The sequence below is a fragment of the Pavona decussata genome, unplaced genomic scaffold (genome assembly GCF_977016875.1).
Source record: "Pavona decussata unplaced genomic scaffold, jaPavDecu1.1 SCAFFOLD_289, whole genome shotgun sequence".
Taxonomy (NCBI): Eukaryota; Metazoa; Cnidaria; class Anthozoa; order Scleractinia; family Agariciidae; genus Pavona; species Pavona decussata.
Genome location: NW_028145689.1, coordinates 345,086 through 361,127, shown reverse-complemented (window position 1 = coordinate 361,127; position 16,042 = coordinate 345,086). Strand labels below are relative to the sequence as shown.

At 37.5% G+C, this 16,042-nt stretch overlaps 1 protein-coding gene across 1 annotated transcript in view; it reads right to left on the bottom strand.

Moving 5' to 3' along the window:
* Positions 1–7,856: 7,856 nt before the first annotated feature.
* LOC146455013 (uncharacterized) overlaps positions 7,857–16,042 on the bottom strand; it is a 49,796-nt gene continuing 41,610 nt past the window's right edge. The window contains exon 17 of the mRNA XM_085094836.1: positions 7,857–9,294. Within this exon, the coding sequence (XP_084950962.1) occupies positions 9,119–9,294 (176 nt within the window). The 3' untranslated portion in view covers positions 7,857–9,118. The remainder of the gene's footprint in view (positions 9,295–16,042) is intronic.

Sequence of the window (16,042 nt, the reverse complement as noted above, 5' to 3'; positions counted from 1 at the left end):
TCAAATCCCTTTAAGGGGGCAAAATAGCGTACTCAGTAATAGCCCGATAATTATTGACATATTTAGAGAGAGTTTGTAATCTTCTAGTTAGTATAACAATAATAGCAAACGTTTAAACTAAATTGAAACTTGCAACAAACTAAATGTAGCCCAAAATTAAGACCGTTGTAAATCACGGTTCTTTAAAATAATTTCAATAATTTCATCCAAATGGTCTGCCCTGCAGTATAATTTTTAAATCCACTTCAAGTTCTGATCGGGTCACGACTAATTCCGCCGTTTTGACAAATTTTCTTGTTTAACCATGTGCAGGGAATATTTCCCCTGTTCAATACGAAAACAAAAAGCCCCACAAACCTCAATATCTTATTGATTTTCGCACTGAAAGAAACCTTAAGTTTCATACTGTTTGCAATTGGCTGTTTAAAGTGAAAGAGTAGTCAATTGCGTTACATCTGATGGATTTTGTACGTTTTCACTGTTACACAAGCCAGTAAGTGCCTTATGTTAAACGTTTTTACTTCCTGTTTGGTATGTGGATGTTATTCAGTCCTTTGTACGAGCGTCGAGAAAAGTGGTACTGTAGCCACGAAAAGCTTTTGTTCTATTAAAACTGAAATGAACGACCGAGTGAATTTTTGTCGATCCACTTTGCTCGTACGTCTGCGGCTTAAATTTTGGGTTTTTTCTTCGAGGCTGCTTGCGCAGACTTATATTCCACATAATTATTATCGGCAGTGCTGCAAGACTGAATGTCGAGTTTCTATGTGAATCGCCTATCCACTCTTCTGTGTTAGACGTTTCACAACTAACAGTAAACCATCTCTTAGAATATATACTTTACTGCTGTTCCCAATATGCACAAGCTCGCGTTTCCGCGGGGTATGGCATGACCCAAGTGAGGACTTATCTTAAGTGGGCTTTGGCAGTCGGTCGACACATTTATCTTCGGTACTTTAATAAATGAAAAATATGCAGTTATAATACTCTATACAGAGAAATAAAATTTTGAAATAAGTAATAATAATACAGACGCGAACAAATTTTTAATACATAGTCTGTCGGTTTCTTTCAATCAACGGCTGGATGTTCGAAGGTGGCTGATTGTTACTTCTGCTGATTTTTTTGTTTTTCTATTTTAAGCTCTGGTAAGCGAGCCCGCGAAACTTAAACCAATTTCTTTAAGGCATAGATTAGATAATGTGCATTCTTCAAATGGCAATAAATCTATTTATAGTTATATTAATAATTTCGTGCCGGAAATAACACACGCATATTTGACTGTTCTTTTTGATCTTAAGTCACCCATTATGTGTTGGCCATTTTCAGGTCCTGAAAATTCAGTTTCCTGTCTGACAGATTATCAATCTTGAACATGTTACGCGTCTGTAAGTGAACGAGTCGCTTATAATTTAGACAGGCAATTCGTCTAATTTTATAAGCCCCATTATCCGTCTATATAGATGGATTTGAGGACAAACTATCCTTCTAAGAGTGTGGGCTCTTCAACAACCAAGTGCCGTCGTGTTATCACTTTTTTTAGAGGGATAATTTTTCGGACAAATTAATTCTTCTGAGCCATTGCGGAGAGAAAAGGTAGTCGCTTGTACTGTGCCATAATGGAAAAAAAAGCCTGCATGCACGACCAAGCGTCAATCCGCTTAATTTTTATTTAATATTGATTTATTTTCTTTTTGGTCGAATGTCGTTCAGTTTGTCATTTACGTAATTAATTGCAGGACGTTTCCGGACTCAAAATATGCAGAAGCAGAATATGATTGTCTTCTCAGTTGATGGCGCTCACTCTAACCTTCACCGATATGTTAAGGTTTCCAATTGAAGGACGAAAGGGAAAGTAAAATCATTTTTGATAAAACGCAGCTGTGAAAACATTTGATCAGCAAGTGACGAACCTCTTCCATTCTCGTTCTAAAACCAAAGAACAAAAAAAGCAAAAAGGCCGAGTGAGTAAACATTACAAGAAAGTACGTAGAAGCTGTTTGGACAACTCTACTAGCTTCTTTCAAGAGGTACTGCAAGTATCTGGGATCTTGAACAAAGGCAACACCAATTTCATGCTCTCTTTACAAGTTCCAATTCGTTTTATGTTCAACGCATCCTTTTTGTAAGCTGACTAACAGGAGGTTTCCCGCGCAAAATTAGAATAAAGGAACTAAATGAACTGAGTCACGAAAATTTATTATTGGCTTCGCGCGCCTAAATCTTAAAATAAAATATGACTTAACTAAAATATTTAACGTCCCAAGTTCACACTGATATCCCAGTATTTTTCACATCAAAGATCCTGCTTCCTCATACAAACAGTTTCCCTTAGATTACCTCATTCCCCTCCTTTCCCTCCCCTCCCTGATATACCGTAACGGCAAATTAAAAAGCTTTCGTGCTCGACCAAGTGTTAAGCCGTTTAATCCTTTATTTATTGATTTTCTGTCTGGTCGTATGTACTTTGTCATTTGAAAAATTTCATGTCGATTGCGCCCTTAAAATAGGTGAAAGTAGAATTTGGTTCTACCTTCTCAGTTAGTGATGGTTTTAAATGAACATTGTTCCGGTCATGACGCTCCCTCTAACCTTCACAGATATGATAAGGTGTCCAGTGAACTTGATATGATCGTCGCTAGAGTGGTTTTGGACACGGAATAGACGATGGCTTGGTATTGTTTTGGTTGTGTTTGCTCTGCCAACTGTTTATTTTTCGGAAAATCTTTAAGCATTGGAGTTTCCTCCGATATACCAGTCTCATGAAGGGGTTTATTGAGAAATTAATTACACACAGCTTTCTCGAAGTTTGTTTGTAAAACCATTGCTGTTTCAAAAAATCGCAGGTCGACCCGAAGGTCATGCAGTAAGCGGATGAGTGCATTCTTCTAGAGACCCTAATCAATCTCGTTTCGGAAGAATTTAACTACGAAAATTAGTTGAATGCAAAGGTGTTAGCTTTAATTTTCATGCACGCGGAAAGGAATGAGGCAATAGCCTACGAGAGACGGCAATGGAATCAGCTTTCCCAGACTAGTGGCTGGGAAGGGGGATTCTTTGGAATTGCTATGGCCACCTTAGGAAAAAAAAAACTGAAAAACTCTTGCGTGCTCGACCAAGTACTAAGCTGTTTAATCCTCTGTTTATTGATTTTGGTTCTGGTCGCATGTTCTTTCTCATTTAATTAACTTCATGCCGATTCTCGTCCTTAAATACATATAGCTGAAAGTAAAATATGGTTGCGTCTTCTCAATTAACGGCTTCAAATGAACATTTTTTGCAATTATGACGCTCACTCTAACCTTCACTAATATGTTAAAGCACCCAAGCGTTGTAAACTTGTATCTACAAGCGAACGTCTCTAGAGTTTTTTTTTTTTTTTTTTTAGACATCGGGAATGTACGATTGGTAGCCAAGAAACCCCTGAATGATACAAAGGAAACTGAAATCATTTTTGTTAAAACGTAGCTGTCAGAACATTTGATTAGCAAGTGACGACAATTGCCTGTCTTTTTTATAAGGAAAGTGAAACAGCCATGTAAACGAATATTACAGGAAAGTATAAGCTGTTTTGATAACTCTCCTTATGTTAGGTTTATAGCAAGGAAAACTTTTTGTCTGTTGTTACAAACCACCAATTAATTTAGGCACGTTCTCATTGGACAAAACACCTCACGTGGTACGGAATCGGACTTTGGTTACAAGACGATAATAGTCGTCTGATTTGATATATAGCGGCACCCTGACATTTTTCAAGAGAAGGACAAAGAAACAACGTAACATTTTTACGTCCTAACCGTTTGAATCACAGTCTAGTAAAATCTTGTAAATTAGTTAGCTTTCATTTATTAGGCTGCACTGTCTGTTTTGTCTTCTGTACCTTAAAGCACGCGTGTTGTAGTGTGATAAAATAAACAAACCACTTTCCGGCTTGCTCGTATATCGGATGATAATTTCATCGGGTTAAGTACTGTCCTTAAGGTTTCAATGCCACCCTCGAAGCTTCGCTTCTCGGCCAACGGTTGTTTTTTTTTTTTGGGACAATCTTTCACCCTTGGTCTTTATTCTGCGATATCTGTACCAGCTGCCTGAAAGGGTTTATTGACTAATTAATCAAATACAACTTTGTCTCAGTTAATTTGTAAATAATTGCTGTTTTCGCTACTTCGCAATTAGCCCGCGCCGCAAACAATTCCGTTTGTGCGTTTTTCACTGTTTGACCGCGCGGAAATTGCGCGCATTCAAAGAACGGAACGCAGAAAACTTCACGGGGATGCATGCTTTGCAGGTTACTTCACAGCTCGACCCAAACGACATGCATAAAGCGAGTGCATTTCTTCAGAAACCTTTATCATTCTTGTCTTGGGGGAATTTAACTACGAAAATTAAGATGAAACAAATCTATTAAATGTAACTTAAATCGACAGGATGCATTGCGATGCGTTGGCGTAGGATATTGGAGATCGTAAAGTTGTTATTATAAGTAGAGCGCCCTTCGCTTTTAATTATGCATACTTTAAAAATCCATGCGTTTATTCGGTTACCCTCTTGTCTATATTTTAATACAGCCGTGATCAATTCAGCTCTTTTAAGAGCGGCGGTCAGGAAAAATCGAGAAACATCTGAAATTACTGCGAAACTTAGCAGAGTCGATTTCTTTCATCTTTTGTCAATAATAAGGTTTTACTAAAGTAAGAATCATGGTGTGGCTTAAATTGGCCAGAAACACTTGCGTTTTGAGAAAATCAGGAAAAGCAATCGAAGCCTTGTGAACTGAAAAATAATTGAATTTAAAACCGGAAAATCATCACTTTTAATTGTCTCCGCGTTTGTTTTAGAAGAAGCGTACGAAAATCGGAATTCCTTATATCGAAAGATATATGATGATATGATACCCGATGAATTTGTGGTTCTAATGATATCTGGCAGATTTAAACAATTAAAAAACCTGCGACATATTTTTACAGCTGGCGAACTCTGCAATGTAGTACCAAAGGTCAAGCACACATTTCAGTATGTGGTATAACTCGAAATATTCTCATACTTTGGCTTTCAGTAACAATTGCCTTGCTGTTCTTCATACCTTAATATCAGGCTGCGTTCTCCATTGAGATTTTCACAAAAGGTTGTTAAAGTTGGCTAATTTCGACCACGGCATCGTTTGGCGGAATCAAATAACTGCCACTGAAAACAAACCGACGCGACGACTAAATTGCCAATTACAGCTTCAAGGCCTTCAATAATGCTCCTATCTTGCTTTATCAGAGGGATTTCTGTTTTCCCCTCACTTCCTTTATCCATTATCGATGGAAAAAGAAGGAATCGAGAAGATTTAAAGATTTAAGGTTTGGGATTACCAAATATAAGTTGTAAAATAATTTTCTCGTAAAAATGGCTGATTGGGCTCCAAATGCTCTTGGTTAGTGGAACACAATACTGAAAGACCAAATACATTTCCGACGAATTCTTCGTCTAATTCGACTTGTGTGTAAACTAAGTAGGCCGCAGTAACAAATATTCCATTAAGTTAGAGCGTTTTTCAATTGAATGTCGTAACACGAAAAACTAAGCAAAGCAATTACTTTGAACAATCACAAAAGGCGTAAATAGTGCAATGAACGAATCAGAATTCGAAGCAAATGCACGTAACCGGCGCCAAGCGCGGGAAAACGCGCGCGAGTAAGGCACGATTGGTTTTGGTCTTGGTTCTCATTGGTTGAAAAAGTGGCGCGTAATCAATCACAGAGCGTAATAAAGATAAAATAAAGCAAACGCGAAGTTACTTTCGATGCTCAATTGAGAACCGCTCTATTCCAGGCATTGAACTTAAAGAGAGCAAGGTCGGGCAGCGCCAAATTGAAGGATGCATTAAAAAACGAGGGAAGACTAGACCACTTTTAGACTCTCTTCATGTCTTTCCCTACCTTTGCTCTCCACAATGGCCGCTTTCACATGATAACTTCTCTAGAGTAATAATCCGTCCGAAAAATTATCCCTTTAAGTGTGAACACGGCACTTGGCAATTTCGTACCCACAGTCCTCAGGCTTTTTGGTCAACGCTTGGTCACCAGGAGAGAGACTGAGGAACTTTAATTTCATTAACGCAGGATTTCTGCGGTAACACAATGTAAGCCGTTATGATGCAGCCAGTCAAAAAAAAAAAAAAAAAAAAAAAACCCGAATTCTAACCGCTGGCCAAAGAGCCTGAGAACTCTGGGTACGAGATTGGGCACTTTGATGTTGCAGAGTCCTTGCTCTTAGAGGGATAATTTGTCCTGAGATACATGTAAATAGACATACAAGAAGGCTGATAAAATCAGGCGAATTGCCCGTCTAAATTATAAGCTGACCCGTTCAGTTACAGATGAGTAACATGTTGAAGATAGACAATCTACCAGACGAGCAAGAAGAAATAGTCCAACATGCGTGTGCTATTTTCCGCACTAAATTATTAATATGTATTATATGAACGAATCCTTTACAATCACAAAAGATATTTTTTTTTTCACCTTTTAGCGCAGAAGGATCCAGGAAACCGCTACAGGGAGTGTGTATGAGTTTGCTAATAAAGTAATTATATTTTTTTAAATAGCTTAGTGTGTTGTTCAACAATTTGATTTTTATCATCTCGTGCATAGCTTCGCTGAAAGCAGAAGCTGTTTCAGTTTAAATGGTGAACATATATGTTTTTGTACTGATATACCCTTTCAGGCGAGTGGTGTATATAACCCAATGAGAACATTTAAGCAAACTATTTAAAGTGTTGTCTCATCTGTTTCTCAGATCGTTTTGTGTCCTTTTGAAGACATATTTGTGTAAGCTAATGGAGTTTGATCTGTTCGAATGCTTTAGTTGAAAATTTAGGTTACAGAAAGTTTTATAGGGAATGGAATATTATTCCCCGAATTTGCGAGATGCTGTTAGCTTTTCAAAAATGCTAGCTGATTTTTTTTCCCTTGTGTCACGAAATTGCCAGCTGTCATTTTGCCGAAGAAAACCTGAGGTTTTTAACAACTATATTCAAAATTTTTAGGCGATGTTGTACCCTGTTGAAATAAATAACAATAAAGTTTATTGGTTGATGACGCCTGATGCCGAAAGATTGTCGGAAAAGGGAACACCTAGCCCGAAAATGGGCTAGATCAAGGAAGAAACAAATTTCACTAGGTCACAGAAAAGGCATTGATCGTGAGAATTGTTGGGAACAGCTCTGTTATTGTTTACACCAGACCAGCACGATCTCAATCTCTCCCCCCTCCCCCCCCCCCCGCACCCACCCCCTAACTAAATGGTTACGATTTCAGATCAGACCAACATAAGATGTTTGTCGTGCACCGTTTATTCCTTATACCTAAAGATGAAATCAGCCGACAGCGAAAAAAAAAATCAAAAACAAAAAACAACAGAACCAATAAATAAGAGAAACAACGAATAACTAACTTCTTCGACGAAGTAATATGCTACCCGTGAGGAAAACTGTTACCACAGACATGTAAGTAGAAGTTACTTGTATGGAGAAGGATCCGAAGCCGTACCAGTCTGGGTTATTTGTATCCGTTAAGCTCCCGAATGACTTAGACATGTCTGACATCCCTAATACTGTTTTCAAATCTGTGGTTTACGAAGAAACTATCCATAGTTGGTGATTCATTCTAATTCTGGCAACTTGCTTGAAATGGAAAACAAAATGCTTAGGGTATAACATCAACTGAACGGCTCTGTTATTTCCCATGTTTTTGTTTAAGCTTTTGTAAGCAGAATTCTGCTGCCCACATTTCTGTTTAATTTTGAGCCGTGATTTATGTAACCTGTTAATAACTATGAGAGCAAAATAATAACCAAGCTAACGTTTAACAACACGTTGCTTTATTTCTTTGATTGCGTCAACCCTTACTGTGTAACGTTTACAATCTACTCATTGGTTCTTTGAGAATGGTCCCAAAAGTTAAAGTATATAGTTATCCCGTACTATTTTAGTTTATTGGCATTTTTTTTTTACCTCAACAAGAAAAACAGAATCAATCATGTAAAGGCTTCACATTTAAATTTTGGGTTTGGTGTTTCACATTGATTAATTAAACGTCTTGATTGCAGTCTAAGTAAAATATTTATGTTATATATTTATCTCAAATTCAATTTTGTTACCTTTTTTTCTCTACTGGCGATGGCTGTTCTAACGGTCGAAAGATGTTGTACTTTTCTTCAAAATAATTTAATTGCCTCCACATCTAGGAATACGTACTAGCATCAGTGATATGTTAGCTTGATGAGATACATTTCAGCTGGCAAACTACTGAAAGCAATGGTATTTCCTTTTTCATCAAAGGATTAAAACTACAAACGCTGAGAGACAACACTGGAGCTTTGGTACATTATTATACCATGATATTATTTCCAGTTGAAAGTGTAAGCACTTTGTTAGCCTCAAGGTCAAGGCACCGAAAACAAAAACTATTCAGTAGGTTGCCTTAGCTGGTCTTATAGTAGTTTCCGCTTGAAAACTGGCCTTAAAAGAGCAAATATACCTATAATGCAAGCAAATTATTTTCAATGAAAATTCCAGTATTAGATTTTCTTGGCTCTCGGCTCCCTTGGAAGTGTCAGCATTATAGTTAAAGTAACTGATTGACACAAGGTTGTTATACTTTTGAACACAACTAAACTCGAATTTAAGATAAGTGCAATTTGTGATCACCTTCTAGATGTAATAACCAAGAATGTATTTTTTAAGTATTTCAGACTGGAATAATTTTCCGAAAACAAAATAATTAAATTGGAAAATGTTACTGTACTGACAAGTCCCAAGATAAAACTGAAAAACCCCGTACTTATGGTCTTGATTAGCTGAAAAAAAAAAAAAGAAAAAGAAAATCATCCTCATAAAAAAAAAAAAAAAACTAAACTGTAGGATTTGCTGAAAATAGAACAGTCTCAGTTCTTTTCTAGTCACTACCACAGTAGCCGAGATTACACAAAGGTGTGCCACTGAGGTAATACACGTAGAAAGAACCGCAAATCCTCACTTGGATGGTAGTTGACCACAGGCAGCAATTAGTATTCCAATGAAAACACACCTTTCTGCTAACTTGACCATCAGCAACATTAGGGTGCCCTCCTGTTAACCATCCTGTTGCAGCAGTGTTACACCTATAAGTGGGTGGGCATGATAAAGCCATTCGTTTCCCTGCGGCACCTTCAAACCGATACCACCCAGACAGTCCAGAGTCACAATAATGCTTAGGAGTGTGGTTATCTTTCTGGTACCACTGTTCAGACTGTAATAGTTTTGGCATTCTGAAGAGAAACAGTAATAAAAGTAACACAGTGATAATCATCACAAATCAGCCTAAAACAAGTTTCAGTTCGTTGTTGTATCCCAGATCATTGTTACCAGAGGATAATATTTCTAAGCATTAAAATTATCATAATTATTATAATCATGATTTAAAATAATTTCAGCAACACCATTCCAGCTCGTAATGCATTATGCTGCTAGGAAAAACAGGGGCGTAGCTACCATACACGTACATGCGCAAGATAACGTACAATCAATAACAAAATAAGAAATAAATCTTGGGATCTAAAAAAAATGTTTTACTGCAGTTCGCTGAATTTAGCAAGACAAAGGTTTTCAGATAGTAATACATTGCATCGTACGCGATGACGCACAAGTCACGGTTAATTGCTAACATCTCCCAGAAATGTCGCCGCTTTTTGGCTGACAGGTGCAAAAAGGTCATATTTTCTCTCTTCCATTTATTAATATTCATAAACATATCGAGGTTACCACTGGTAAGATCCTCATTGATTTTGCAAATGTGAAGGGCAGGCGTTTGTCTCTTTTCCTTTTAAACACTGAAATAATCTTTTTTCATCATTTTCTATTTCTCAGTGCGCGAGCGGGAGGATTTCTGTACATCATGCAATCTGATTGGTTCCGGTAGTGGGCGTAATTTTTCGATCTTGTCAACGAACCCGGGCGGATTTTCACCCAAATTGCTGCTATAAATATAGACGAACATTTGCTATAAACGGCCCCTGACGACGAATTGTCCCAAGTTAAATGTTGAAAAAAGAAATAACACAGGAAGGAATGTCATCCCCTTTTCCTCTCTTATCCACCCGAGCATTAAAATTAAGTCGCAATATTTATAGTAATTTAGTGTTCAATTGGCGTGATGTGTTGCCATGGTAGTGTAAGAAGTCAGAACAGAAATTGTAGAGAAATAAGAAGAGCACGTGAGTGAGGGAAAATATCCTTACAATTCAACCTAGCCAACGTCTTTCAACCTCTCACATTCCAGTATATCCGTAGGTTTGATTATACGTTGGCGAACTCTAACGCATGTCTTAATTAAGCGACGCAAACACAAGTGAAAAAAAACGCGACGCAAGCACAAGCAAAAAAAAAAGAAATGAATGATCCTTTTGTTTGTGCTTGCGCTTGTGCTTATGCCTGCGTCGAGGCCGTTTTCATGGTGAAATAAGCATTCTTACGCTTGCGCTTGTGCTTGCGTCGCTAGTGAAAACCAGGCTTTAGAGAAAAAAAACCTACGCAATCTTATCTTTAGATCGAATTTGGTATAGGACATGCACTTTCAACTGGTAATATCATTGAAGTTAAGAGGAGATCGAAAACATTGAACTTACCGAGAGCAATCCCCACGTGCACATGCATTTTCTCCCTGCGCACGATAATGATGACAGTAGATATCATTACAACAAATTTGCTCTGATTTCCTCTCATTTTATTAAAACAAGGAAATCTCTTTTGATCCGCTGTTTGCAAAATTCAAACCAGTGGCGAAGCAGTATAATCCAAATATTAATAAATAATTGGATACGATGTTTTTTTTTTTAATTAATGCGACAAAATGATAAGAAAATATTTAAAGAAAGCTTTAATCGAAAAAAAAAGTTGTAACGGGAGTCATGATTTTGTTCATGATTTTTTTTTAAACCATATTTGCACTTTCAATAGACAAGACTATCCATGCAATTGAAGTACATTTAACTGCATTAAGACTGGGAGATGGGGGTCGGGGGCATCCTCTCTGACCTTGAACTTTCATAACATTTTTTTTTTATATTAAAGCAAACATCAACGGACGTTGTGACGTTTCCCTAAACTTATATGTTCGCGTGACATGATTTCTCTATGGCAACAAGATTTTGAGAACCATATTTATCGAATTTTTTTCTCTTGTCGAAAAATAGTGTTTCTTTGTTACTTTTTTATTTGATGATAGTGTTTGATGAGCCGATTTTGGAGGGCAGTCGTGATAAATCACGGACCTAATCCCTTCGTCGCATGACATCATCTCATGCTGCGGACGCCAAAGGAAACAGTTCTGGATTTACTTATATCCTCCAGGTTATATTGCGGCAACCTGAATAGAGTTAAGCAATGTACACGTATGACGCAATCACGTCACTGGTTACAATATTGATAATACTATGGACCTAGTAACTGGAGAACATAAGCGCGCCCTTTCTCTTCACATCTGTAGGACTTCAGAAATATTGTTGTAAACACTGAACATAAACAAAGCAGAAAAGAAATTAAATTTTTAGTGACAAACAACAACAACAACTAATACTTCTGGGGTGCTATCTCCATATTTCATGTTCTTTTCGCAAAATAGCATCCGTTAGTGTCAATTATGTAGACCTTTGTTGAAAATTAGAGGATGTATCCAAAATACAATTAGCAAATTGATGTAAGTTCTTGAATTTTGTTAGAAAAAGGCTCTCACCCGTTTTTGTAGGAAATAATGTAAATGGCACACAGCAAAGTGTTTGTATTAATTGCAAATTTAGATTATTACAAACCATATTTTTGTTTCGCTAAATTCCAGCCAAATAGGACGGCGGAAATACAACGCGCTAGTCTTCCAGGGATAACAGACCTCCCTCCAGCTTCAATATTCAATCAACACCTCTGTTTTTCTTCAGAAGGATACCCGTTGAAATTAATTTTTTCTTTGCATTTAAAATTAGAACCCAAAAATCCAAAAGTGCTGGGAATTCATTGGAAGCATAAAAGAGTCCAAGAAAGGAATTCAGACCGCAACAACACAGAGGAGATTGCCGAACTTGGCTAAATTCTTAAGAGCGGCTTTCCACAAATATCGACCAAGTGGTGGCACAAGTCAAAAAATCGATTTCGTTCATATTTTGCTCATAGGTAGTCCCTAGTGAGAAACAAACTGAGCTGTAGTTAGTTTTTCAAAATACCACATTCTTTCGAGTAAATATGCGAAAAACAATTTTGTCTCAGTTGAGCTCAAAGTCCGCTTTCGGTGGGATGGAATTTTCCTTAACTTTCGACGGCTCACGTATCAATCCGCAGACTGTTACTAACCTTCAATTGACATTTATTGCTTTATTAGGTCCTCCTCTTCTGTTTTACGGGAAAGCATTTAAAACCTAAGTGACTTTTACGTCCGAAATAGGTTTAGAAGAACGTGCTATAAATGCAAATTTTCAACAACCACATTTTAGCACTAAAACATTGCCAATTTTACCCATGGGCGATAACTTAGATTTCCCTATAATGACTTTCTATGGCTTCACTGTAAATCTATTTATCATAATATAAAAACAAAGCTCTGGGTAAATGAAAATAAATGACCCGCTAGGCTTCAGATTTATCAGCATTTTCTTGAGATTTGGCGATCGAAGCGCAAAAAAGATGGCGTGACAGACTGTCACGGGCACAAATAGTTTTTCTTATTGGGAAAAAAAAAATGAAGCGATATTTTTAAAAGGAAGCATTTTTCATTCACAGTAGAAAAAAATCTTTGGATCGAAAGTTCGGTAGCGTTACTGACCAATATAAATTGCGGCTGCTTTTTTTGATGGAAATTCCAGAGTATCCGTTCGCGCTGATGAGGAGTCCAATTCCGGCGTTATTGTGGCTGAATGTTATTGTGTTAAAACAAATAATTGGAAATTTTCTTTTCCTCTTTCTTTATCACTGCCATGGATAAATTAAACTAGAAAAAACGTAGCAGATTTGAACTACATTAATCTGATTAAAAGTTTCGACCGTTCTGTTAAACTGCATCGTTTGCGTGAAATATACGTGAGAAAGCACACGCACACACAACGACAACAACAACAACAACAACAACAACAACAACAACAACAAAACAAGACAGAATTCTGAACGTTTCTCAGGGAAAAAGTAATAACGATGAAAACCGTAACAAATTTAATGAAACCAAGATAGTGGTCAATACTCGTGTTATTAATAATGCTATTTTGCTGCGCTCAGTTTTGATCCTGAAATATTTTTTTGTGTGAAGATGAACGTAATTAACTAATTAGATTTTTGAACGTCGCAGTTTTGGACCTATGAATAAATTTAATTATCATTACACCAGAGAAACAGTTAGGAACTGTAAACAAAACGGCGAGCATGGAAGTTTGCTGTTCTTTTAAGTCGATAGTTGGTGGGCCATGTTCGTCTACTCGCAGAGACAGAACAAGGTCAAGCGAGATAGTACCTCTGCTGTCCTGGGTGTGTCCTGTACAAAGAATATTGACAACCACAAGTCATGTTATGGTTTTCAAGATGTAGGGAACGAGGGCCATGTTTTCAACGCCAGAAAACATCAAGACAATGACGATTTGGGCTTAGCTGTTGAGAAACATTTATCACCAAAGACACTTACCGGGACTTTCGAGAAACGGGCCCTAGGGCTTATAAGCCGCGGCAGTTTACGGTATTCCTGGATAAATAGGAGAGAAGGTAGTATCAAATGTAGCAGCCGTAGCATGCCCTTATTGCTACTTCGGTCGTCAAATTTGGTCGGTACGTTTGTTAATCAAGTCCCACATCTGATAGAGAGGAAAGGACTTCTTTCTGGAGAGAAACGAAAAAGAACTAAAACAGAGCATTGTGTCAACAATATTAAGTCACGAATGATTTAAGGTGGCCGAACACAGTTTGCGCGCGCTTTACAGATTCTGTTCGTGATGCTATTTAGCGCGCGCTAGGGTTGTGGTAAGCAAATACTATCGATCCCTCGATTTTATACCAAATGGATCACAAAGGTAAGTCTTGCTCTTAAAATAACTTAGTTTCTCGTTTGTGGATCCTTCTTCATTTATCGCCGAACAAAAAAAGTGAGTTCACAATGAGCTAAGCCTTTTTGGACGCTTTTCATCTTTGCTGAGAGAACCTAATTAAAAGCCACGCATGCGCATTTGAGCAAAAAATTGTGACTGGTTGTTTGAACGGAAATGAACTGTTTTCTAAGGAACTGCCCGTTAGAATTTCGTGAAATTTGACAAAACAGTAGTTTTCTGAAAGCGTAACTTGCCTACAAACCAAAACCAAAATCTAACAGAGGGTATCTTCAAAAAACATTAATGTGCAAAACCAACATTTACAGGGCGGATCTCTCTGTTAAAATTACATGAGAGCAGTGTCACTATGTCAGTATTTTGTGAGTTTTTCTGGGTACAAAAAAATGGAAAAATCTAATGAGTGCATTTTCTAAAAATTAAGAAAAACCGTTATTTGTGGACGGTTGATAGCTTGCTGGGTTGCCATGGCAACGGCACCTTGCTCAACAAGAAGTATCAAAACTTATTCCTTCTTAGTTAATCTTGCACCATGCTAATTTCGGGTACTGAGAAGTACGTAGTTTTCAAATAATGTTTACTACCCGGGATAGCAAATCGAACGTTCGAAAATCGAACTCAATCGAACTCAATCGAACTGAATCCGTGGATTGAGTTCGATTGAGTTCGATTGGGTTCGATTTACTAGCCAGGTTACTAACACCTGCGTACTGGAAAACTGTGTTCGGCCACCTTTACTTTGTTGGTCTTCGAATAAAATGTGCCCGTTTCTGAGTATTTATTCTGCGTGTGAAAGTATGGAAGCAAACGGACATTAGTTACGAAAACTAGTCCCTTAAAATGGTCTCAGCGTACCCCCATTGAAACATACATTGAGACATTGCGGAAACATATAAATCTTTATGGTGACACTTCCGGTTCATGGTTGTCACGCAACAATGTAAATTGCGAGTGGTTTATTTAAAAAAAAAAAAAAAAAAAAAAAAAAGAAATGTTTATTAATTCGTAAACTGGATTGTTTTGTTACTCAGAAGGCAAGAGTACAGGAATAACCCCAGCGTGGGTTAATGAAGAATTCGATGCTAAATTCTTGTTAAAACGTGCATGAAATGATCATGAAATACTGAAAACCTCGTCGTCGACACACTAATATGCTTGTATCGAGCGGGAATAGATGAAGAAGATGGCCAAAACTTATGTTTGAGTTTTCATTAAGGTATCAGCTTAATTTCCGTACCTTTGTGTCTCAAATTGACGCAAGTTTTTGATTCTCTTTTCGCTTTCGTGGGTCGCGGTCATCGGCTATGTCACACCATTGTTTACAATGCGAATGCCAGATTTTCGACAGGGTAGCTGATAAATTCGAGGCCCTGCGGGTCACTTAAAATAATTTACCCAAAGTTTTGTTTTGATGTTATAATTGATAAATACACAGTGAAGCCATAGAAAGTCATTTTATGATAATCTAAGTTATCGCCCATGGGTAAAATTGCCGTTATTTCAGTTCGAAAATTTGGTGTTTAAAAATTTGCATTTATAGCATGTTGTTCTACATGTAGATCTGTTTCGGGCATAAAAGTAACCTAAGTTTTGAATGTTTTTCTGTAGAACAGAAGATGAAGACCTAGAAAAACAATAGATGTTATTTCATGATCTGTGACTGGCTGTGGATTGATACGCGGCCGGCCAAAGTTAAGAAAAATTCCGCCCGACCGGAAGCGAATTTTGAACTCAACTGAACTGAAAATCGTTTTTCGCTTGTTTACGCGTAAGGAAGCAGTATTTGGAAAAACTAACTACAGCCCGTTTTGTTTCTTACTAAGGCCTACCTATGAGCAAAATATGAGCTAAATCGATTTTTTGACTTGTGCCACCAAAAGTTTGTTTCGGTCGATATTTGTGGAAAGCCGCTCTTAAAATGCTAACCTAGAACCGAAAGGCATCGAGA